This window comes from Fusarium oxysporum, chromosome XII (assembly GCF_013085055.1).
Source record: "Fusarium oxysporum Fo47 chromosome XII, complete sequence".
In the NCBI taxonomy this organism is placed as follows: Eukaryota; Fungi; Ascomycota; class Sordariomycetes; order Hypocreales; family Nectriaceae; genus Fusarium; species Fusarium oxysporum.
Genome location: NC_072851.1, coordinates 21,700 through 47,290, shown reverse-complemented (window position 1 = coordinate 47,290; position 25,591 = coordinate 21,700). Strand labels below are relative to the sequence as shown.

The following is a 25,591-nucleotide window of genomic DNA, read 5'->3' as shown; positions in this document are numbered from 1 at the left end:
TCAAGTTAACTAGCTGCCTACCTGGGGCTAGATATCTACTCGATATAGCTAGCCAGGCTTGTGACAGAAGCGGAGCGACAAGGCGGATACTTCATCTCGTATTCAAACTTATTGCACCTCACTGTATACGGCTTGGCCAGCAAGAATCACAATCCACTGAGCTTACACTAAGTAGGGACTACTCTAGCTTAAAAATTGGTTTTTCTGAATGAAACTCACGGCATTGGATGCATAACTGTACACAACAGAGTCAAGCTTGGTCGAGATTAGCAAAATTCATCTCCCTTGGTAATTTTAGTCGCGGACTTGACCAATTCGGCTTCTGGGTCTCGGAACGCCGCTATGACAGCGAAAAAAGCTGGCTCAGACAGGCTGCGGTAAGGCCTTTGTTAATACCTCGAGGAGCACCGGTGATGGAATGACGGCGTTGGCACTCTTGATCTTAAAGCTGATTCCAACAATAAGAATGGAGGTTACCAATGCTCGAAAACTTGAACCTGGACTAGAAAGATGAGGTCAATCTCTTTGATGATTGGTTCTCCTCTTCAAAAGCAATATGTATCAAACCTCTCAACCATTACTGTCCCAGGTTCCTGTGGTTATTTGAAAGCTTAGGTATCACGATATAGCGGTGAGGTCCAGGTGTGGTAGATCAAAGTCTGGGTTTTTACTAACAATTCCAGGTCGCCGTGCAGAACTGAATTCGTCAAAAGATTTACCAAGATCTCGAGAGAAGCGGATGAACAAAACACTCGTAAATGGTCAGTCGCTCACCGCAATAACATCCAAGGCTCGCCAGCAGGGCAAGTACGGTCCGTGCAATTTTCAGTACGTGAACTCCCGTCGATTTTACTGGAGATAATTCATTTTGCTTGTGGCTCTCACGATCCCGAGACGCGTAATCCTCTGCTGCAAGAACGGGGCTCATGATTGATTAATGGAGACATAGGGACAATTACCGACTTGAAGTTACCAGATCCGGGTACACTAACACCGGCAATTACGATGAGTGGGGTAATTCAGGGTATGACGAAGCCCCGCCGGTAACCCCATGGGAGCAGGCTGGCTAATGAGTCTGGAAGAGGGTGTCATAGCCACGGCTGATGTCCCCTGATAACGACGGTAGAGGAACATCGTTAAATTGTCTGAGGACGCCAAGTGCTATTTGTCCGAGGCCGGCCAAATCCATTACAAACTACACACTAGACTAGCCGTCGGTGACTGGGGAATTGTATTCCAACACTGGGCTTCAATGAGACGCTACAGTACTTCGCTCGAATTCGTTCTGAGAAGAGTATATTGACGAGTATCCTCCTCGTCCTTAGTCCCCCACTTTTCAGTCTCGTTCTCGTATAACGCTCTCCCCCGCAAAAACAAACGTCATATCGTAGGAAGTAAGGTTGACGTTATGACGAAGAGGCCGACACCACAACCTATAAAACCCCAATGATGTCCGGGCAAGAAGTGATTGCAACATCACAGCCAACGACACCGAGAACAAGCCTAGAAACAGAAACATGAAGGCCACTATCATCATCGGAGCGCTCGTCGCCGTTGCTCAAGCAGTCAAAATCCCCTGCACCGGAACCACCTCACTGAGAGAGGAGGCGGCCAAGAAGAACCTTCTCTTTGGGTCCGGGGCGATCAATCCGTCCTACCTCGATGATGCACAGTTCAGAGCCGTCCTTTCTGAGCAGTTCAACAGTCTTTCTCCTGAGAACGAGTTGAAGTGGAACTTCTTCCATCAATCCCCAGATCACTACGACTGGCATAAGCTCGACCGCCTCGTCAAATTCGCAGAGGCCAACAACATGGCAGTCAAGGGACATGGGCTTATCTCGGGCTGCTGTAACCCAGACTATGTGCTTAACATCACCAGCCCAGCAGCTCTTCGCGCTGCCATAACTACCCACTTCGAGGCTGTCATGCACCGGTACCGCGGCAAGATGGATCGATGGGATGTTGTCTCCGAGGCCCTTAAAACGAATGGCAGTGGCCTGGCGTCCAACATTTTCTACGACACGCTCGGTCCCGGCTACGTTGAAGAGGCCTTTCGCATCGCCCGAGCGGCAGACCCAGATGCTAAGCTATTCCTTAACGAGAACCTTGTCGAGGTATTGCCGAAGAAGCGCCAAGAGCTCTATGAGATGGTAGCACAACTTGTCGCAAAGGGCGTCCCTATCGACGGGATTGCCCTGCAGATGCATATTACCCTCCAGCCCCTGGTGCCAGGTGTTATTAGAGAAATGGTCAACTCTTATAAGGCGCTTGGGCTCGAGGTCACCATCGCTGAAATGGATGTCCATACGTATAACGCTACCCAACAGACCGAGATCTACGGTGATATTATCAAGGAAGCTCTTAACTCAGGCATCACTGATATCAGCTTCTGGGGCTTCACAGATAAACACGCCTACACCTGGCTCCCGGGAGCAAAGCCCTTGATGTTCAACGAGACCTACTATCCCAAGGGCGCATTCTATGCAACTCATAGTGCCCTTGCCAACTTTGTTCAGGCGTCTTAACTCCAGTTAATCTTGTCCTAGTACTACCCAGAGATTTCGACCCTTATTGGTCGTGATACTTTCTTTCAGAAATATTGATCCTTGTTAGTTGTGGATATTATATAGCAATCAAACGTTTTTATTACTGTATCACTTGATTTTCATTCTAGTGCCAAGCTTTACGTAACAATCTAGACATTACTCACACCTTCTGCAGCCTACCTCAAGTCCAGGTTGCAAAAGAATGATCATGAACTCGATATTGCTGATGTGGCTGTAACAGCCACCAATGAACACATGTGATTGGATAAGGGCGCAGGGATAGAATCATCTGCAGACGTCGCTTATAATTCCAGATTTGCTACTCTACTGCCGAGCGCCCCGATTTTTCTCAAAAGTGTCCATGTGCGCCCATCGGATGTCTGAAGTCTGTGTTTGTCTGTTCCTTGAACGCTGAGACTTGAGATGGTGTCGAGGCAGGACCAGTCACGAACTACCCTATATAAATTAAAGATAGCTGACTCACCATAAAAAAGAGCACATCAACAGCACCATAGCCTAAAGGTGTCGAATTTCACGTGTATCCGGTCTATTGATACAGATTTGCGTATTCATGTTATGTTGTGTCCAAATTCTGCTCCTTGGAGGCTTTACTGTTTATGTGCGCAATTTTATATGACCTCCGCTCACATGGGACAAACATGTGTTTAACGAATATCAAAAGAACAAACATACGCTGTTTGCTTTTTGTCCTTATACAGTAATGAGCGTGGTTCAGCTGGGAGTCTAAAGCTGCATATGCCGCAGGTACTGTATTGACTGATGAAAATCACCACGCCCTGTGGATCCCTTTTTCCTACCAAACCACGACTTGTAGTGCAACTGTCAGATCCTTATTCCTGTCTCAACTAATTAGAAAGATAGAAATATAGAAAAGGGAGCCACGAGGCGTGGTGAATTTCATGAGTATATACGGTAGTAAATTTACAGAGCTAACACTTGATACACTGCACGCCGTAAGTAGCACTAGAACAGGTTGGGTCTGGTTCTATACACGGGGTCATTGTTAATGTTCTTCTGGTGTCGTTAGTTATGTTGCTACTTTGGTCGAGCCCGGACTGTCTCTCAATTATTGTGGAGTTGTTATGTAATCTTTGGTGTTCCCATTTTCCGTCTTGCCGTATACGGACCAGCCGCCGGATAGAGCGAGCCCAGCGGGGCACAATTGATGCACTTCGTTTAGAATACGAAGGGAGGGGTGATTAGCTCTCTTGTTTTTCTTTCGTTTGTACTTTTTCTTCTTATTCTTGAAGAACGAGCTTTTACAAGTAATTGCAACTGGAATACGAGAAGTCTTAATAGCTTTCGACGCTTCTCTTGCCACTCTCATTAAGGTTTTTATTATTTATGATGCCTCCAGTCCAGCAAGCCAAGTGAATCATTACCCGTTGGTGAGAACGTAACTAATTACCCCAAAGAAATCAACAGACATTTCCCTGGATAACAATGCTTTCATCCTTTTTCTTCTCCTCCACGTCTTCATCATGGGTAACGATACTAGGGGTGACTTTTATCCTGGTCAGTAGGGGCATACTTTAGTTGGCATTTACCTCAACTAATATATCTCGGTACAGTGCATATTCTACATCATTCTACATACCATCTATAACCTTCGACTACATCCTCTTCGGAAGTATCCGGGACCTTGGTGGCTGGCGGCGAGCCGTATACCTTATACATTCTATGTATTAAGAGGAGCTGCCGCCCGAAAGACAAAGGATCTTCACCATAGGTACGGTCATGTCGTTCGCATAAGTCCAGATACTCTCTCGTTTACTTCGAGCCGAGCTTGGCCTGGTAAGTGTTTTCTATCATTAGTTATTTCTCATTAAGCTATCAGGGGCGACACCTAGAGGGCCTCTCTGAATGCGGAGCAAAGGGGTCTTGCATCTCGGTGGTATACGCATCGTGCCACATTTTCCCTTGAAATGCAGCCTTGGCCACATACTCATCTAACGCGTATCAAGATATATACGGGCCGGGGCAACCTGGAGGGCGAGGAAATATCCCCAAAGATTCCAGATACTACCCTGAATCTCACCTGGTATGTTAGTGCTGATCAGTAACGCCTCGGCCTCGAGCTTCTAGTGGAATTCTAAGCGAGACCAGCTCACGGCCCAGTAACGATGATTCTAATACGTCTTGATTACATCTAGAAAGTTTTCAATGATAAAACTCACCGGCGGCTCACACAGTGCCATCTAACACCATCGCATCATGAAGCATGTCTCCGAAAACACACCAATCTCTTTATTTCTAAGCTACAACAGTCCCAGTATCAGTCTGAAACTAAAGAGGTGGACCTGAGCCATTGGCTCCATCTTCTGACGACGGATATTGCAGGCGATGTGATTCTTGGGGAAAAGTTCGGCGGGCTTGAGAACGGCCAATGTCGGCCCATTATCGCTGTCATCCCATGTTTAGCAAGAGCCTTCACCTCGGCTGTGGAGCTGACACAGTATCCAGGTATTCGCTATATGATGAATACTTTTTGGACCTGGTTCAACAGGGCTCCAAAGTCTCCAAAGACGCCTATGACCGAGCCCAAGCTAACAGAGAGCCATATCAAGGAGAACAAACCTATATCACGGATACTTGAAGGTCCTGAAGACCAACGGTTAGTTTTCTCTGTACCAACCTCAAACCATATTGCTCTTCTGGCGTCGTTACTGAAAATGTCATAGGTTGTCACCTGTTGAAAAGGAGGCCATAACAATGGCTCTTATCATCGCGGGAAGCGAGACCAGTAGGTTGCACCTCAATAGGGTCTAACTTGAGATGATTTTCTGTACTGCTTTGCTAACCTTTGGATAGTGGCTACTTTGCTGGCGGGCTCGATATATCTGCTTCTAAAGCATCATGTATACCTCAAAAAGCTAACGTCGACTCTGCGCACGCAATTTCATACCAGTTCTGACATGACACTGTCTGCCCTTAAAGAGCAGCAATACCTTAATGCTATCCTCAAAGAGAGTCTTCGCCTCTATCCTCCCGCCCCGGGAAACCTATTCCGTCGGACTGAAAAGGAAGGGCATGTCGTGATGGGGGAGGTGATTCCGTCTAATACAACTCTTACGATGAATCTATGGGCAGCCAACCGCTCTGCGCTGAACTTCCATTTGCCCGACAACATGGTTCCCGAGCGATGGATCCAGCCTCGATCAGCTGAGTATCAAGACGATGACAGGTCTGCCATGAGGCCTTTTAGTATCGGGCCGCAAGACTGCCCTGGGAGAAAGTGAGTCGAGAACGCAGGTCTCACATCGTGTTGCAACTCCTACCTCTTTGTTGCTTTGAAAACTAACATATATTAGTTTTGCGTGGGCCGAAGCGCGTCTGGTGCTTGCGTATACGCTGTGGAATTTGGACCTAGAGCTCGTGTCAGAGAGTCAAGACTGGATGACCTGGCAGAAGGTGTTTATGTTTTGGATGAAGCCGCCACTGAGAGTCAGATGCACACCAGCACAGACACGGGTTGAATAAGTAGAGAGAAGGACTTCTCGTCCTGAGAATTTTCATGTATCTATAAAAATAGTCTTTTGTAATGCTTTGATCATCTATTGCGTGCTGAGACTGCTCACATGTTTCCCTTCCGTATTGTTGTTTCTTTCATTAGAAGCCTCTTTGGCCGTTAATACTATTAACAGACAATAACCCATGCAAAACGAGCAGTTCTTACGATCTATTAGTAAGTTTCGACTTCCTGGATCTGAATCCCTACCGGCTTACGTAGGCCTGATCGAAGTTGAGGCTTGGCTATATCAAAACTCATCTCCAGAGGACCTTTTGCCTTATTCGGTACGGAGTGTTTCAGAGCCACCACCTTCTAGGCGACGAGCGACGCCGACACGACTATGGAAACTCTAGGCAGTCATTGGTTTGAATCTGTTGAATACGATATTCTAGGATATTCTCTCTTGGTTTATGCGGTGCTATAACCGACATAATCGACTAGTTTGGTCTGTGGGATTGTTTCTCTGTCTAGCTTTTGTTTTATCAATAGCTGCTGGCGTATTCCAGTTCCTTAGGCGGAAAAAGGTGAAGCGGGTCGAAGGAAACCCCAGTCCAAAGATATTGAGAATCGAAGATTAGGAGCTTGAGGTGACGGACCGCCAAAAGCTACTGAATAGCAATCAACTTGAAACGTCACGGTAGAAGGCCGTTGTATAGACCACACTGAGAGCCTATCTAGAAAGTTTATTCTGCCTTGCAAAGGGGGGCTCGTGGCAAGGTCAATTAACCGAGTAGCTATGGTACTTGAATTGGAAAGCCCACTAAATGGGCTCAGTAAAATTGAGTCGAGCAACTACCTGCTATTCGACCTGAGTCTAACCCTGCCAAGCAAGCCATATAATCGGTCACCCCAGAATCACAGATGCAAATTTGCGTTCGACATTGTTAATGAGGCATGAGCCCTTGATCTTGATTGGAGCTAGAGCTAACGCGGCGAGTCAAGAGTTAAATAAATCTAAACGAGACTTGCCGAAGAGCGATAGATGAAACGAATAGGAGATGTCATCGCATTAAAGCCCCCCCTCCTCATCGGAGTTAATTGATTATTAGGTTCCATGCAGGGAATAGTAGTCTTTTTCGTTCCTCATTCCTCTCTACCTCGTTCATCCACACCAATATGGAATCTGATCGTATATAGGCTTAATTATTATTAATCCCTAGAAGGAGACGGAAAGGTAATAATTCAAGCAGTCATAGATATTCTTATAGTTACTGGAAACTATAGATATTATAGCCCCTTAAGTAATCCGGGACTCAGATTAACTTAATGAGAGTTCTTTCTACTTATTCAAAATCATTCTTAAGCTTTGCATTTTATTGTAGTCTTGTTATAAGAGTCATAATGCCCGAAAAGGCTTGCTTAAGCAGCACGGGTAGAAACAGCCAGAGGCCGTACGCCTTGACATGATGAACCATTGACCTACTTGAGTCGATCCGTTTCTGCTCACACTGGAAGGAATCACAAACACTAGCTAAAAGTAGAATATAGGTCACATGAGCTCTGAACCTATTGGGAGAAGGACAGCGTCAACATCATCAGGTTGTTTTGCTTATTCTCCGGCTTTAATGCATCGAAGTGCTACTGCATCGCGACACCATTCGGTATATTTCGCCCAGTAGCTACCCAAGACTGCATCAACTGTTGTAACGATTGCTCTCCCCCATCCCTTAATGAACCAAGTTTCATCTTGCGAAAATGAAATTGCCCCAAAGAATGAGAGAATGATGAGAGAAGGTGGCTGCCGTTGATGGAGCTTCTCGATGTATTCTTCCGAGAGATGACAGAGAAAGTGTAAAGGACCATTCCATTTGTCGAGGTCGCAAGATGTTGGTTCAGCAATGTGTTCGCTTCTGGGACCAAACAGATGGTTATGACAGCGCCTCAGTAATAGGAGAGCCGAATCGTAGAGTTCCACATCCGACATGTGGCTATCTCTGTATCTTTCACGAATGCAAACAAGATAATCGTCTTCGGCAGCAAAGTCCATCCTAGCATCCATCTCGTAAAGAGGTGTCGGATACTGCCATATGTCAACTTTTGGTGTAATAGCGCGGACTCGGCGTATCCAATGAGGGCTAATCGGCTCGTTAGCTTTGACAACATTGCCAGTAAGTCCTGCGAGTGGACCAAAGGTAGCCAAGGTGTAAACAAGATTGATGGTCGAGAACGCGCGAAGTGCATCGCCAGAAGCTTCTATACGCTCCACAGTTAGTTGACGAACTTGATCTACACCAAGCTTATGGTGCATAGCAGCTCTTTCGACATGTTTTTTCTTATCAAACGGCTCAAGAGAGGCAAGGTGTAGACTAGCGATACTTAGGATGCCATACATGACAAACAAATAGTCGAACCCAAGCGAAAACGTGTCCACACTACAACGGCTTTCAACGGACCAGCAATGGCTGATAGTGCGGCTAGTATGCAGGGTCCAGTGATGCGTGAGAGCGAGATCCTGCAGTTCGAATTCCGCAGTTACATGACGATGCTGTGCTAGATCTGGGGTAAGAGCTACGCAAGAGTCGTCGGATGGAGGACTGGGAGATTCTTGCTTTTCTCCTCTGGGAGACGCTTTTCGTTCTCTTCCATGAAGCAAGCTTGCCCTTGTCCCCAATGATGAGTTGCGCTGCGTAGGGTAAACGCAATCATTATATCTTATGTCACATGATCTGCAGGCAGGCTTTTCTTCTCCACACTGCAATCTCATGGCATTAGTACATGCACCAGAGAAAAGGATTGGTGTTGCTGTACTGATCACAAACGATGGGAATGAAGAGCTTACCTTAATGTGCCGCTTCTTGCATTCGACACATCCGCCTCTGGACTTTGTATGATATCTGCGTTGAGGTCGTGAGGAGTTGAGGACCATTGTGCTGTGGTGTGAGAAAAGGATAACTAGTAAAGTGTACCCGACCATAAGAAAATGGGTAAACAAAAATAGTTAAATAACAACGGGCATGCTTCCATGTCTGAGCCAATTATAGGTAGATCGGGGTGAAACATGGTATAGCTACGGTCGATCGGAGCGGCGATGGTTAAACGAAAAGCGAGCAAACTATGCAAGAATGCGAGGCACTAATCTTCTTCCTGTCTACGAAGTAACACCGAGCGGGATCAGCGAGTCTAGCCCATGTAAGAGGGTTAATAGAGTGGGGTAAGGTACAAACTAATAGATCCTCCAGGCCAGTCATAGATAGAATCTCCGCAAACGCAGCCCCCAAGGAGCGAAAAGAAAACTGGTTTTTTTCCCCTTCTCGGCCTTATCCCAAACTATAACCTTAAGAAAGTAAAAAAATAAAAATAAAAAAAAGGAGCGAAAAGCTTGTATCACCCTTTTGTTCCGAATGATGCATGTTTCTTAGTCGTGCAAAGTTATGTATATGACTGGACAAAATGAGACGTATAGGAATCGCAGCCATTTTGCATGTGCTTCAGTAGGTGGAGAGGAATTTATGCGGCTCTTACTATACCACATATAATCCCTGATTTATAGAGCAAGAACAGGACTGCTTATCCGTTACAAATATTCCAGCCTCAAGTCCCGGTTAACAGATTCATTGCCAAGAAATATACCGCATACTGCAGGAAAATAATATATTGTTGTATTGCGCATAATTACTGATTGGAGCATATATTTATTAAACTTAATTAGCAAGTACCAGGGTAAGAGTTTATCTTAGGTTTGCATCCTTTAGATAGTTCCATCTAGGATTTTGAATCCTAATTGTATGACTTAATGACTGTTAGTTTAAATCCTAAAGGGAAGGAGGATCCTCGGATTATCTAACAGCTTCTAGAGAAGCTGTGTAGGTGGTATTTCCGGCGACTGGTGGAAACATTCTTCGATTGTATTCTTGACGTGTTTCCCAGACTTGATGATCCTGTTGTCAGAATAAAGAACAACTTTATGGTTAAATATCTTAGGCAAAATCATAGGGCCGACCTAATTAATTAAGTAAAAGATCTTACTTGATTTCATGGTTAGATTTGGATGGATTATATGACCTCGCTTGCCCTCGATCTTCCTTATTTCTCTGATCCTGATGCTGTGAAGGGAGGAGTTGGTGCTGCCTAAACAGAAGTAGGCAGTAGTGTAAATAGCTTTGGCCGAGTTGTAAGCTTCAGCTTTCGGAAGGGGTTGCATGGTTGGAATCCAACCTGGTTGACAGCTGGGATGATCTAAAAGGGAAAGAATATTGTCTTTGTTTCCCCACAGATACGCACTCATCAGGCTAAAGTTAAGGTGGCGTGGCGGGGGAAGAAGAGGCGACAGGCACTGACTGACCTTCCATGATGAGTTATTTAACAATCCCTGAAGCTGGGAAGTTCTAGACTTTAAAGCTCCAATATTCTTGACTCTGCCCATTTCTACAAACTCCTACATCTCCCTCCAGGTGTTATTCCCAATTGCTGTAGTGTTCCTTGGTATCATCAGGCCGCATGCTAATGGGCTAATGCATTAGGTAGAAGTCCATTTACTTAAGTCCAAGACTATTTAGCCTCGAATCGGTGCCAGCAGTCACACGTTTGTGCTCCTGCGTTAAGGATGGCGGTGCGCCGAAGTTAGTTAGCTTGGAGTTTGTGCTAGTACAGAGTCAACCCAATCTTTCCCGGGTTCTCACCCGACTGATTCGTTTGTCTTTGTTGGCGGCACCCACTTTCTCGTAAATTCCAGCTTTCACATATTCCCCAGTTTACCCATATACGCCTCAAAAGGTTTACAAGATTTGCATGAATGGAAGGACATTGGTATATTTTCAGAGCTGCAGTTTAAATGCTCCTATATTATCGAGTTTTCATGCTTATAATATAACAAGGTAATGCGCTTAATCGAATCTTATAGATGAGTCTTAATAACTCTATGATAAAGATTGTTAGTCCCGACCACCTTGATGAAAGGATTTGCTCCGAGGGCGGCCTTTGAGCTTTTACGATTTAACACCATAAAGGTATATTTTACATTATCTGCGCCAACGTGTATTACATACGAGCTCAAGCCGGCTTCGATAGCGACCTTTAAAACTTTATACTGTTAACAACCGATATGTAGGCCGATAAATAGAGCGGTCCTGTTTTCTACGACTTCATGGCTCTTGACACGAGTTTATTCTGGCATGATAACAATCAATTCTATGTGATTAGTGCTGCCGATCCCCCTCCTGAAACAGCTATTCGTCAGTTTGAGATCAATCTTAAGATAGGCAAGAAACTCTCAGAGGAAAAGCTTCTCTAGGAGGGTATTACTAAGGTTTACCCTTAGGGTCCTCACATATATAAGAAGGATGGCTGGTATTACCTTCTTATCGCTGAAGGTGGCTGCTTTGCCAATCACCACACCATCATAGCTCAGTCACAAGACATCTGGGAGCCGTACGGGGTCAGCCCGGCAAACCCGGTGTTGGGCAAGACGTGTCCCAACGGATACATTTAGTACACGGGCCATGGAGACCTTTTCCAGGACCCATCGGGGTAATGGTACTTTGTATACCTCGGCGCGAAGAAGAAGAATAGCCACTTCATCATGGGAGTCCTTCTTAACGACTGTTTCATGGCCGGAAGGCGAGCACCCCGTTATTAGCACTGTTCGAATACACGTGTCACTCTCTATCAAGAAACATGCATCTGCAGAATGGCCTGCCAGAAGGAACCTCGACCTTCCTGACGTCGCCTATGTCCACATCCGCGATCCTGTCGAAGCAAACTACGGGCTTCAAAGGAAGAGCACCGAGTTGACATCTAGCAAAGCGGACTTGTCGGACGCTATCAAGCCGGTAACGTTTGTCGGAAAGCATCAGAGACTCCTAGATGGCTTGGCTTCGGTAACACTTAACTCTCTAGCCATGTCGACTACCGATGGCTCCCGTCTCCAGACTGGACTGTGCTACTACAAGGATTAGCACCGTTATGTCCGCATTGTCCTAGATGTGGGCGCCAACGAGGTGGTCCTACAGATTATCAACAAGGCCAGGTGCACCGAGCGAAGAACGTCTCAGAGCGTGGGTTCGGTAGATAAGGGCGCCAAGATTACCTTTGATATGAATTATACCGAGTTAGACTTTGTTTTCTGGTTTTCTGTTGATCACAATACAACCACGAGAAATGGTTTGGGAAAGATTGACAGTTTAGACATGACTGGGCATAATTTAGTAGGACCCCTCATTGGTGTCTATGCCGTGAGTGAAAAGGAGGTCTAGGTATGATATTCGGATTTCTCGACGGATCAGATTTAAATTTCTTTCTCGTCTTTTTGCATCTAGAACCTAGAACTCTATATACTGTTCTAACACGTCCGATGCTTTCGAATCTAAGCGTGCCAACAGGTCAATCAATTGCATGGCACATTGGTTCGCGTATAATTTAACCACGTCGCTTTCCGCGCTGTATGTAAGCTCAAGTAGCAAACTTCCAACTCTTCTGATCTTCTCAACCTAATTTGTTAAGCTTATGTAAGCAGATGAATGGTTTAACTGTATATACTCTTGCAGGAATAACTTACGCAATGCTCTCTGTCTGTCTATAGATGAAGAAATAGAGCACTCTCGAGGGCATTTAAAAAGTCTTGAGCCAGCTCTATCTGCCTCATTGCGAGTATCAGAGGCTCTGAGCTTAGACCTATAACCTCAGTCACATTATACTCGATTACTAAGTGGAGCACTATGACTTTTATGGTGTAGAGGGAAATAAGGTAACTGGTCCGTTGCCGCTGCAGAATCTCAACCAGGTGCTGATCTGCGCTTCGGCTGATGTCGAGAGCTGGCTCATCGGGCGTTCGGACTAGGACAGGGTGGTTGTTGGTTAGAGTGATCATTTCAAAATATGCCTCCGACAGGTTTGCGATGCGATCATGATAGGCTTCCATATCGGTAAATGGGTCCAAGTTCCTCTTGGAATGTAGCTCTATGCCTTGGATGACCCTAGGGGCCAAGGCCCATAGACGGCGAACAACATAGGATCCCCCCAAAAGGCTATCCTTAATCCTCGCGCCATCTGCTTCTACTCCATGGTCAAAGAGTAGCACAGGGTATCGCGAGTATGCCTCTAGTGTAAGTACCGTATCAAGGTGAGGCTCGTGGATTAGAACCGGGCGGGTCTTTATTACCAAAGCCGTCTTGTCGCAAACGTACAACTGCCAAAAAGCGTTCCGCAAGAGAATCTGTTCGATGGGGTCTGGACCTGAAAGCGATGTTTCATCATAGAGGCGCATCCTCATGGCGATGAGACCCGCCTTACCCAGGATATGAAAAACCACTCCATGCGTTCCCGTGGCAGTCTGTATGGCTGATGAGAGCAATAATCAGATACTAAGGGACGACGAGTCTGGGTGCTCTAGGTTGTAGTCCTCGTAAATTTTGAGCTCCTCTTATGCCGCTCGGAGGAATAGCAGGGCTGCAAGGTGTTTACTAGAGAGAAGGGACTCGGGGACGATGTATAATACGGAGGCGCATAGTGATATGAGAATAGTAATTCTCCGGAGGGCCATAAGCAGTTGCCGTTTATCGTCAGGGGCAAAGCAGTGTGATATCAGTGTATTGTCTTATATGGGATTCTTTCCATCCGAATCTGGCATAAAGCACTGGCGAACCGTCTCACGGGAGCATATCCTTATGACAGATAGGTATTACCCCAAAGATGTACCGAGTGTAAAGAATACAATGATTTACAATCGATGCTGGTGACTCAGAGGGAGCGGCGGCGAGTAGCCCTGCTAGGAGTATAAGATGTACTCTGGTCGTAGTCGGAGCTTGGGTTTCTAGGGCCTCCAATAGAAGATTTGTCGCAACGCTGTTTGATAGTGGACTGGTAGAAGAAGCATGGTATGGATAGGTATTATCGGGAAGTGGGGAGCACCACTGAGCGGTTGGGTTCCCCAAATGAATCAGTGGCCGCATATGTTGTGCCAAGGGAAGGTTCACTTGGACGATTATCATGCAGTTTGACTGGGTTTCGGCCCCGTTTCTTGGGTGGGGAGTATTAACAAGTTATCTTTGATGTGTAGCAGTTTCTGCAAGTCACACTTCATTTGTGTTCGTTAGCAAACCCAGGCTTGTGTATTCCTCTTTTGTCTTTTTTGTTTTTTTTGTTTTTCTTTTGCTGTCAATAAAAGGAAAGGAGTGGAAGACTTACCTTGACTTTTCGACGACGACACAACTTACAAGCCTGTCTTACAGCCTGCCTGGAAGCCATTGAGCCTGTAATAAACACCGATAAGAAATAGACAAACGTAGAGATAAAGTCGGGCAATTAGATTTGCATTTATGTTCACTGGGGATTGCAGCTTGTTTAGGCAAGTGTGAGGTTTGGAAGCTCGTTTAGGCCCTGATCTAATTGATTTATTAGTTACAGTTAATCTATTATAAAGTGACTTCGCCACGGTGTATAAGTTGCTTATATATTAGTAATATATACTAGGCCTAGTTAGTCTTAGGGGCTTAATAGATATAGAAGGCAGTTAGTAAAAAAGGGGGCAGGTAATAATAGAATTATTAAAAAGTAGTAATTAAGGAAGGTTAATTAAATTAAATATTTAATATTATAATATATATAATAGGACTAAGTATAATATAAGGATATATTAAATAGTAATTAAGGCCTTTAAGGAAGAGTATAATAAGTAATTTTAATTAATTAAATAGTTTATAATATTTTTAAATAAATTTAAAAGTTAAAGGCTAAGAAAAGTATAATATATACTTATTTATAATATATACTTCTTAATTATATTAGTATTATGTTTATTATATTTATAACTTTACTTTATAAGGTTATAAATATAAAAATAAGTTATATTTAAATAATTAAGTCTCTTTATAATAAGAAAGTTAAAAAAGGCCAAGTATAATAATTAGGTTTCTAAATAAGTAAACTAGTTTATACTAGGTTATATTTATAAATAATATAAGATATAATACTAAGTAATATAAAGTATTATATCTCTTAATAATTAAGTAATATAATTTAGGCTTATTAATATAAAGATATTTTATTAATAGCTAATAAGTTAAGTTTTATAAAAGTATTTAATAAATATATTTTATATATTAAAGTAATTATATAAGGAATAATAAGTCTTAAAGGTAAATTATTCTTAATATATAATACTCTTAGTATATAATATTTTAATATTTATTATTTTAATATAATAAGAGTATTAATTAATTAATATAGGTTAGGTTAGTTTTTATAGCTAATACCTTATATAGAATTTTTATAAGGTATATATAATATAACTACTAAGGTGATAATACTAAGCTTTAATATATTATAAGTAATATATTAACTTAAATAATATTAATTATAGAAAACTCCCCTTTACTTTATAAGGCTATAATAAAAATAAATATATATTTAATAATAAAATACCTATTATTCTTATATATATTAAGGTATATAAAGTATTATTATTTTAATGATAGTTAGAAAAAATTATTATATTTTATATAACGGTTAGTTCCCAACTATAAATAAACTAAGCCATGCTAGGTTTATTATTAGCAAATTACATAGGGCATATAACTAAGCTTATTAAAGTATTATATCTCTTAATATTAGACTTAATACATATTAGGCTTAATTAATATAAAGAAGTTTTATTAATAGCTAGTAAGCTAAGTTATATCTAAGGCTAAATAAATATATATATATACTTAAGGTGGTTATGTAGTGACCTGCTTGGTTGCTATGTGATTCTAGGAATTACTGGTGTTTTTAGAGTGGCTATTGTGACCGGGCCTTGGCGGTCACGGATGGAATCTCTTGGTCTGTAGTGACCGTGTGTGATTGGTGAAAAATGTGGAGTACATGTGATGTAGCTGCTAGGTTTATAATATTTTATATATCTTATATATTTATTTAGGTTTACTTTAAGTAATATTAAATTAGCTAGGCTTACCTTATATAAGCCCTAGATATCTTATAACTAAGCTATAATAATATAATAATTTAGAAAGTAATTACTTATAATAATAAGTAAATAGTATTACTTATCCCTTTTATATATATATAAACCCTTAAGGTAAACCTTTATAATATCTTCTTAGAATAACTTTCTTTTAAAGAGGTTTTTTCCTATCTTAATATTAATTATAAATTATTAAATTTATAACTTATAGGCTAGAGATTAAGTGCTTATAATATATATATAAATATTATTATCTTAAAATAAACTAGTATTAATTTTATAAAGATATTAAAAAATTAAATTATTTTCTTTATTAGCCTAAGTATTAATAATTAATAATATAAGTTTTTAATTATTAATATCCCTAAGTAGGAAATCCTTATAATTAATATTAATATAAATAAAATAAAAGATATTTTTATAATATCTTATTATAGGAGTTATATACCCTTCCTATATAGCTATTTTAATACTATTCTTATTAAGGCTAATTAATTTAGTTATTAACTACTAAAAAGATATTAATCCTATTTAATTTAATATATTACCTAGTTAAGAGGTATAATATAACTATAGGAATATTTAGAATTATAAAGAGGCATACTAATATATTTCCATTCCTTTAAGTCCCTGGGTATATAAACTAATAGACTATAAGTAATTACTATCCACCTAGATAATATAAGGGCCAGGGGTAAATCTAGAAATAATAAGATTAACTTTAATATATTCTATTTTATAATATTTCTTTACTTCTTATTAAACCTAACTTGGATTATTTTATTATTATTTTATTCTCTATAATTTATAACCCCTCTTCTTAGAGGTATTACCTTAGGCTAATTCTATTTAAGACTTTAACTTATTATATAAGTAGCCTATACTAATTCTAAGGTTTGTTTAAGCTAAACCCCTTATAGGATTATATAATCCCTCTCGATTATATAATACCTCTAGTTTAACACTTCTGCCTAAATGGAAATAAATAAATACTTCTAGGATTTAACAGAAGAAAAATATAAACTAATTATCTATCTATATATACTTATTTTACTAAGCGCCAATAATATAATATTATAACCCTTGCAGTTATGTTATATATAGTTATAAAATTCTTACCTATTAGAAAGGACTAAAAGATTATATCTCAGCCCAGAAAGATCTAACTAATTATCTTAGGACCAAGGACCTATTATTGCAGCCTAGGACTAATATATATATATATCTCAGTCCTTAACCTTAATATATTAATAAGTACTATCATCCAATATATAAGAATAATTACTTAACATTAGATAGAACTTAGCTTACTAACTATTAATAAAACTTCTTTATATTAATTAAGCCTAATATATATTAAGTGTACCATTAAGAGATATAACACTTCAATAAGCTTAGCATCACGCCCTATATAATCTGCCAATAATAAACCTAGCACGGCTAGTTTATCCACAGTTGGAAACCAACCATCACATACAAGCTGAAAAACTCCATGAGGGTTATGTTAGAGCTTAATCTCAGAATTAGAGACAATTATCCATCTTGCAAGCCGCATAATTATCAGTAGGCAATTAGCCGTGGGATCCGGTGTTATTACAGGGTCCTTTATTATACCGTCTTGGTGATATTAATGTACTGTACCCAGACCACCCCCACTTGCTCGCTTTGGCCCGGAGCGTTTCGGGCAATTATCTCTGTAGCGGCAGCCTGTGCTTTAGGGTACCAAGGCAGCTAAGCGAGGTTAAACGAGTCTAAACGGGGTCAGAACCTGTGACGAGTAAGGGTCATATCCACTTACCTACCCCACAGTCAGCCCCCTGCCACCTACTAACTCAAGTTTGCCGATCACTAACTTAGCTTAGCTAAGTAATAACACGATTTTTCAATCTTCTTCTCGTTTTATTCCCTTTCCTTCGCATCCCATCTTTCGTTCTTCATCGTACATCGTTCATCGTTCCTGCAGACCTGCATGCATGCCATCTTCTCTTTTGTTCGGATATGATACGATTCAATTAGACGTTTTCCCATTTCGTTCATCAGGTCGTAAGCAATGGGGACGTCACCAGGGCCAAGGTCACGCTCGACACGGAAGCCACATAAGAAATCGAGGAATGGATGTCTGGACTGCCGAAGACGCCGAGTTAAAGCAAGCACGTCTATAAACCTCTTTTTCTTTTTGGCAACGGCTGAACCAAAGACTTATTTTCTCAGTGCAGCTAAGAACACCTAAGATACTGGTCCTGCGAGCGCCGCAGCATCCCTTACAAATACCCGGATAAGACACCTAGAACATATATTTAGCCATGCTTATGCCACCACTATCGTTCTCCTCCGCTTCGCCACTGACCCTGTCTTAATCCCCATCTGCCGCATCGGCATTAACATTCACGTCAACCTCAACCACCAACTCGCTTTACAGTCTTAATTATACACCAACTAAAACTTTAGAGTTAACTTATCTATATCTGCTTTATTACTAAATAATATCTATAAGTATTAATATTTATAAATACACTAAGATACCATATATACAGCAGGAAGCCTTTTCTTAAATAGGTTTTTAATACCTATTTATCTTGTATATCTTACTAGGCCTTATAGTTTTTTATATTACTTTCTAATCTCTATTATAATAAAAGCAAAAATAGTTAGATAATATATATTATTATAAGGAAATCCAAATTAGATTTTTAAAAAAATATTTTATTATTATTATAAAGAATAATAAAGTACTATTTACCTGATTTATATATAATATTCTATATATTTTTACTATATTAAACCCTCTTTGTGAGGATATAGATAATATCTTTCCCTTATTAATATTAGTATATAATAAGAGAGTTCTAGGTGTTATATAGATTACTATAATCTACAGCATAAATACTATGCTCGAGCCTACCTATAATTACCTTTATTTTAAGAGGATGAGAATTCTAATAAGTATTAGCAACTAGTATAAACTTGATCCGGATCGAGATAGCCACGGCTCTGAAGACCCTCGTGGCACCCTGCTCGGTCCCATGGTCAACATGCAAGTCGTCGGTGATGCCATTTGCCTGCCCATCGCGCCTTATGCTGCAGACAAGTTTGGCCGACAATACCTTATCTTCAGAGGGTCTATCATCATCATTCTCGGTGCGTTGTTGCAGGGCTGTGCACAGAAGGGCTAGCATATTTATTGCCGGGCGATTCTTCATCGACTTAGGCGCAGGCTTTATGTATACCGCTGCTCCTCCTTTCATCGGAGAGTTGGCCTATCCAACACATCGACTAATTATCACCGCCGTTTATAACACCATATGAGTAAGCAAACACCTCCAGACTGGAACGATCCCCTTCTCCCTTGATTCCCTACCTCTCTCATATGTATGTATGTATGTATGTATGTATGTATTAACATCGTCTTCTGCGTGTAGTATTGGGGAGCCATCGTTGCTGCTTGGTCCACGTATGGCACTTTTAGGATATCAAGTGACTGGAGCTGGCAAATCCCTTCGCTCCTCCAGGCCCTTGTCTCTGTCTTTCAGTTTGTCATGATCTATTTTGTTCCCGAGAGCCCTAGATGGCTTATTGTAAACGGAGGAACGGAAGAACCTACCAAGATTCTAAGCAAATATCATAGCGGGACCGAAGAGCCGACTGAGCTGGTATCGGTTCAGGTAGCCGAAATTACATGTGCCCTTGAGTTGGAGCGTTCAATGGAATCCGCTTCCTATCTCCAGTTTTTCCGAACAAGTAAGTGCCACATATTTGATGGAAAGCGCGCGCTTGACTAGACCTATGACATTAAAGATGCGGTGATGACTGAAGCTGGTCACACAGAGAAGGTTGTGGCAGTTGGCAAGGAGAGGTGACAAATCTTTATGTCTAATGTGGTGGGTGATTGGGATGTAGCAACGAGTTGAACTGAACCGGCAATTGCCTTGTATTGTATGTCAGTGGTCAGAAGTACATGTGACACCAGTTTATATATGGATTATATTTCGGTTGAGTTTCATATTAAGTCATAGTACTTAGCTAGATCTGTTATAGTCTAGAGACATATGATTTCCACCTGTTGTATTCTAAGAGCCAGCTTAATTGAATAAGGCACTAAATTCAGTAATAATTAAAACTTTGATATACTCTGTATTTGAGTTATAAATCTCTAAATTATTAATCATCCTAATGGTTATTTCTTAACAACTATGAATCTGCCGTCACTCTGATTTATTTTATTAAGGTAGTTCCCTTTTATGCATTGTTACGATTATTTAAACCCGCTTGCTTTATAGTTACTTCGGGTAATAATCGCATTTAGTGCTCCTGGATTTCCCCCATGTAATCATCCCTAGGGCGGGGATAGGGACGGAACTTTTGACTGCAACGCTAACTTTGCTTGTTATGCTCCTCTAATATATGCTGACAACTTGCCGACCAATCATGGTTACATTTGCTGTCCCCGCAATAACACCGATCATATAACACTAATTTTCTGAGCTATCGAACAGGGTTGGTGGGTGGTTAGTTACCCTGAACGTGTAACGTTACCCGGTTCTTGAGCAAGCATTTATGATAACAAAGCACCTCATGGCACCCGCAGGAGCAGCTCTAAATGAGTATTTGAAGATCGTCGCTGCCTCAAAACCCATACAAGAGATTTCGTCTTCCCTTCTTGTGCTCGTTATAGATTTAAACAAGGAATCATCTTCAACGATAAACGTATTGCCGACCTCCGACTATACGCAATTTCCCCGTAGCAATGACAGCGAGCACCAAAGATCAGTCTCCGCAGCATCCTCACCTCCGGCGCGATGATAATAGCACTCATCTAATTGTCAATGGAAAACCTTTTCTTATGCTCGCTGGCGAGTTACACAACTCCTCTCTCAGCTCAGCCCGCTACATGACCGAGGTGTGGCCAGCCATGAAGGAACAGGCTATCAACACATTGCTCGGCGTTGTCTCTTGGGAGCAGATTGAGCCCGCCGAGGGCGAATTTGACTTTGCAGAGTTGGATAAGGTCATTCTCGACGCTCGTGGGCATGGTATACACCTTGTACTCTTGTGGTTTGGTGCATACAAGAACGCTCTCAGCACCTACGTTCCTCCGTGGGTCAAGACAGACTCGAAGCGTTTTCCCCGGGTATGCAGTATCGAGGCGGGTGGCAAGCGAAAGATTCTCGACGTCATAACACCTTTTTCTATGGAGTGTGCTGAGGCCGATGCAAAGGCCTTTGGCAAACTCATGTCCCACGTCAGGGAGCTTGACGAATCCTACTCTACGGTACTGATGGTCCAGGTCCAAAACGAGTCAGGAATACTCGGCGACTCCAGAGATAGATCTCCTATAGCTGAGGCGGCCTTTAAGCAACCAGTTCCAGAAGAGCTACTCCGCCACTTGGCCGACAACCCACACCCACGATTTGCGAAGCGATTTCCTACTATCCCCAAAAGCGGACAGCACTCTTGGGAACAAGTATTTGGGGCTGGACCGCCTGCAGACGAGATGTTCATGGCCTTTTACTTTTCCCGCTATATTGAAAAAGTTGCTGCGTCGGGCAAATCCGCTTATCCGTTGCCATTCTATGCTAATGTCTGGCTCAACCTCGACTCACCAGCAGATCTAGATTCTGCCGTAGCTCCTTCCATTGTTGCTTCAGTCGTCGTAGCTGGCGGCTCCGGACCGGGTGTATACCCTTCTGGTGGACCTTGCGCCCATGTTTCCGATATCTGGGGGTTTAATGCACCTTCGTTGGACTTTCTCGCACCGGATCTCTATATGCAGGACTACGAGACGGTTTGTAGAGATTACACGGCTAAGGGCAATCCGCTCTTCATTCCGGAGCAGAGACGGGACAGGGAAGGTGGTCGCAGGATGTGGCTGGCTTACGGAACATATGGCGCGCTCGGCGTGAGTCCATTCGGCATTGATACCGGAGCTGAAGCCATTGGTAGGGAGTACAAGGTCCTAGCCAAGGTCAAAGACTTTATCTTGAGTGCCTTACCTGCCGACCGGTTTGGCTTCTTCTTTGACGAGATTGGAATAACTGCTAGGGTCGATAAGCCTTGGGTCAGGGTATTCGGAGACATTGAGGTCACTGTGGAGCGAGCTTTTACCTTTGGCAAGCCAGGCCCCGCCGGAGGCCTTCTTATCAGGTTGGCTGATCGTATGTTCATGGTTGTCGGATACGGCTTCCAAGCCCGCTTCAAGGGTTTGGCAAAAGGGGTTGCTTTCACCGGTCTCCATAGTGTCAAGGAGATGGAAAGTGACCAGGAGGGAAAGCTCCATGTCCTGCGCATGTTCAATGGTGATGAGACAAAAGGAGGCGAGGCCGTGGTTATGCCAAATGAGGAACCTGACTATGGTGATTTCCCTGTTGCGACTACTATACCGGCTCGTACCGGCGTTGCACAAGTTGAAGTGTATACCCTGGCAGAGGATGCTTAATTAGTTCTAAAATAGCTATCAACATAGATTTCTGAACCCATTCAGAACTATTACACTCTGAACAGTATTTCCACAACGACATGACGGATTGTTCTAGTTACTAGATAGTCTAAGCTGCTCTAAAGCGTTTCGCCCATGGTATTTCGAATAACTTAGCCATTAAACATGCGACATTAACTTATATCAGGGACTTGACCGAAGTCATACGGCTTTATGAAAGGAAAGGAGTTGGAAGTATAGCATTGCCGTCAGCGAAGTGGATTATCTTATAACTTTTCAATAATAACCAGGCCAGTAAATGATTGAATTTGACGTAGATGTTGCCCCGTTCGTTCAGTAAATCTGAACATTAACAGGCGTCATTCAGTCAGTGCGGGATAGACATTGTGAAAAGAGCTGAGCCAGTTTTCGTTTTTGCCCCTTCTCTCATTGTACGACAAACAAGTATCTTGTGTACATCACTGTATAAGGATATTTATTGTGGTTGGTTCGTGACGCACTCAAATGATATTGGGCCGAAGAGCAATGGTCAAGGGAGTCTCAGATGTCACGAGGTTAATGCCCCATTGGCAGGGTTCAAATTTAAGGCGAGGCGGAGAATTTTGGGCGTGGCAGAGTAATAGCTTGCCAGAGCAACGCAACTTGAAGTCCTGGCTTGGACTACGCACTTTGATTCGCGTGAATCATAAGCTAGTCGATACGAGCAATGTGGGGCACTTTGCTCGTTTATCTCGTTTTCCTGGGGTGGGGAAGCTTTGGAACGAATCATTATGCTGACCCTTGCTCTCTACAGTACCTTTCATTTTGACCGACGCTATCAGAGGACCCTCGACCCCCGGGTAAACTACCATTGTCCACATTGAGCAAGCTTAGTGGGGGTCGATAAGGCCCGCCCAGACGCCCAGGAGCCTGCTTTCGGTCAAATCTAAACCTGTGCAGGAGAAATATTTCCGATATCCTGGAAGGCGCTGAGGTACGCTTTGGCGGACTTGGTCGATTGCCATGATGGGCTTAAGTGTTCATATGTAGCCTCAGAACACTTGGACCGGACTATGTTCTTGCATATACCGATACCATAACAGTGTGCCTTATATTTGGCAGTAATGTGCCGTTACACAGAGCTTATAGAACCATGGTCACGTCACCAAGGATACTGCGCGCATGCCCGAAAATCTACCCACGAGAAAGATTGGCATATTTAACACTTAGGAGGAAACTATCACCTCGAAAATGCAAGACTTGTTTACTTAGCAAGGCTGTTTATAAAAGATAAACTTCTCTGGTCAACACATCGGCTTTGATCACTATCTTACAGACTCCCCCTTTAAGTCTTATTATATCTTTGCCTCTAAGCATAGATTAAATATTAACAGACCTTATGCTTAAGGAGAAGGTTAAGCTATATAGTCTACCTATCCTATAACGCGCCTAAATATCCCCTTAATTATAATATATTACTAGTAAGGTTAAATTAATACCTAAACCTTATGATAACCTTTATTAATATAGATAATAGACGGACTATAAAGGGCATAATATATATCTATTTTTAGTAGTATAAGTTGGTTTATTAGTATTTACCTAGAAATCTTATAGTAATTAACCTTTGCTAACCTCAAGGCACTATCCTTCTCTTAGCAATGGCAATAAGGGCACCCTTTAATACTAAGTTAATGCAATTAGTTAGTAATATACTAATAGTAGAAATAAAGGAGAAGGTTTACTAGGTTCTGCTTATGCTAATAATCTATCTTTAGCACTTACTGCTAATTAGCTATAGTATTGAAGTATTTAGTAAAGACCTAATTCTTAGTAGCCTTATAGTAATAAAGTATATTAATAGTATTTAGGATAAAGATATTACTATTTTTATTAAGCACTATATAATATATAACTAGTTATTTATATTCCTAAAAGATAGACTTTATATTACTATTAGGATACTCTAGGAGACTTATTTACTGCCCTTTTAGTTAGCTATTAAATATATCTATCCCTAGTTATCTATAACTATATAATACTATATTAATAGTATATATATATTAGAAGATCTATAATTAAAAGAAATACTTCTATGCTAGGAATAAGGGTAGGATGGCTTAGTAATAAGTGATTAGCTTGGCCTCTGCAGTACTATATATGCTATTAATGCTAGTCTAGACCTTGAAATGCCGGGCCTAATATAATAGAGAGGCGGCCTCCTGCTCTGGTCTATTATATGCCGAAAGGTAAAGGAGTCCACGATTAATAAGCAAGTCCGAAATCTGCTCAACCTCGTAAACAAGGTGCTGCCAGCTCTTAAGTACCAGGCCCAAGCTAACAAGGTCTAATCTAGGGATACACCTAAGAAGCAAGAGGTCTATCGAGAGGTGGCCCGCAGTTCTATCATTCTCCTCAAGAATGACATAAATGTACTGCCTCTTGACCCATTAGCGGAGCAAACATACGGCCTGATAATCGGCCCTGCTATCGCGAACCCTGCCGTTGGCGGCGGTGGCTTGGCTAACCTTATTTCATACTAGTTTCCAAGCCGTTAGAAGCTATTGAAGGAATCGTCAGCCAACAGCGCGTTAAAACAGCCATCGTTTACCATTATAAGCTTACCTAAGGAATCTTCTCTTTAATATTTATTTACTTACCCTTGGGTTTAAATAACCTATCTCTTTACTCCGCTCTTATCGGAGAATATTATTATGCCAGGAATGCAAAAGACAGGCTACTAGCTTTATTAGTATTAAGTGGAGCTAAATACTAACCTCAAAGCCAAACCGCTGCCTTCTATAATTATAACTAAAGCTCTAATATACTTCGCCGATAATCTTCCTCCTAGCATCCCTGAAACATACTGGCCTTATATTAATGTAACATATAAGGCACTAAAGACTATAACTATGCAGATTAGTCTCTATATGTTAGGCAAGGGATGTCTCTACCTTGATAGTAAGTAGGTAGTCGACCTCTAGACTAGTTACCTAAGGAAGACGCTTTGGATGCCTATATTTAATAACGTAACTGAGTTAAAGGCTGAGGCTGGAAAGATATATAATATATCTGTTCTCTTAAGGAATAATAGTATTATGGCTGGTATCGGATGATTGAACGCCGTCTATATTACTTGGGGCCCCCAGCGGCTTCAAGCGTTCACCATCCTGAGCGACGGTCTTAGGTTACGGCGTGATAACGAC

General features: G+C 41.9%; 8 protein-coding genes across 8 annotated transcripts; 6 read left to right on the top strand and 2 right to left on the bottom strand.

Annotated features, from left to right (window-relative positions):
* Nucleotides 1–1,492: 1,492 nt before the first annotated feature.
* FOBCDRAFT_192748 (tomatinase) lies at nt 1,493–2,553 on the top strand. Its single transcript, XM_054707721.2, has one exon. It carries the CDS (start codon nt 1,518–1,520, stop codon nt 2,523–2,525), a length of 1,008 nt encoding a protein of 335 aa, XP_054563696.1. The 5' UTR covers nt 1,493–1,517; the 3' UTR covers nt 2,526–2,553.
* Nucleotides 2,554–4,126: 1,573 nt separating this feature from the next.
* Nucleotides 4,127–6,047, top strand: FOBCDRAFT_149092 (averantin oxidoreductase; the record flags this gene model as incomplete). The annotated part of the gene is made up of 6 exons (XM_059608302.1): nt 4,127–4,361; nt 4,532–4,612; nt 4,725–5,181; nt 5,249–5,310; nt 5,379–5,802; nt 5,879–6,047. Coding segments are annotated over 6 exons (1,428 nt in total), but the record flags the coding sequence as incomplete, so codon positions are not given.
* Nucleotides 6,048–7,627: 1,580 nt separating this feature from the next.
* On the bottom strand, nt 7,628–8,944 carry FOBCDRAFT_149169 (uncharacterized protein; the record flags this gene model as incomplete). Its single annotated transcript, XM_059608307.1, has 2 exons — nt 7,628–8,770; nt 8,834–8,944. The coding sequence occupies 2 exons, from the start codon at nt 8,942–8,944 to the stop codon at nt 7,628–7,630; spliced, it is 1,254 nt and encodes a 417-aa protein (XP_059466316.1).
* Nucleotides 8,945–11,516: 2,572 nt separating this feature from the next.
* On the top strand, nt 11,517–12,269 carry FOBCDRAFT_208957 (uncharacterized protein; the record flags this gene model as incomplete). Its single annotated transcript, XM_059609258.1, has 2 exons — nt 11,517–11,894; nt 11,973–12,269. 2 exons carry the CDS (start codon nt 11,517–11,519, stop codon nt 12,267–12,269), a joined length of 675 nt encoding a protein of 224 aa, XP_059466315.1.
* Nucleotides 12,270–12,589: 320 nt separating this feature from the next.
* Nucleotides 12,590–13,285, bottom strand: FOBCDRAFT_208956 (uncharacterized protein; the record flags this gene model as incomplete). The annotated part of the gene is made up of 1 exon (XM_054707717.1): nt 12,590–13,285. The coding sequence occupies one exon, from the start codon at nt 13,283–13,285 to the stop codon at nt 12,590–12,592; it is 696 nt and encodes a 231-aa protein (XP_054563692.1).
* A 5,681-nt stretch (nt 13,286–18,966) lies between these two features.
* On the top strand, nt 18,967–19,710 carry FOBCDRAFT_107423 (general substrate transporter; the record flags this gene model as incomplete). Its single annotated transcript, XM_059607710.1, has 3 exons — nt 18,967–19,091; nt 19,126–19,261; nt 19,393–19,710. Coding segments are annotated over 3 exons (579 nt in total), but the record flags the coding sequence as incomplete, so codon positions are not given.
* A 1,007-nt stretch (nt 19,711–20,717) lies between these two features.
* On the top strand, nt 20,718–22,406 carry FOBCDRAFT_281912 (glycoside hydrolase superfamily; the record flags this gene model as incomplete). The annotated part of the gene is made up of 1 exon (XM_054707716.1): nt 20,718–22,406. One exon carries the CDS (start codon nt 20,718–20,720, stop codon nt 22,404–22,406), a length of 1,689 nt encoding a protein of 562 aa, XP_054563691.1.
* A 2,189-nt stretch (nt 22,407–24,595) lies between these two features.
* On the top strand, nt 24,596–24,928 carry FOBCDRAFT_149163 (uncharacterized protein; the record flags this gene model as incomplete). Its single annotated transcript, XM_059608306.1, has 2 exons — nt 24,596–24,708; nt 24,742–24,928. Coding segments are annotated over 2 exons (300 nt in total), but the record flags the coding sequence as incomplete, so codon positions are not given.
* Between the last annotated feature and the right edge of the window lie 663 nt (nt 24,929–25,591).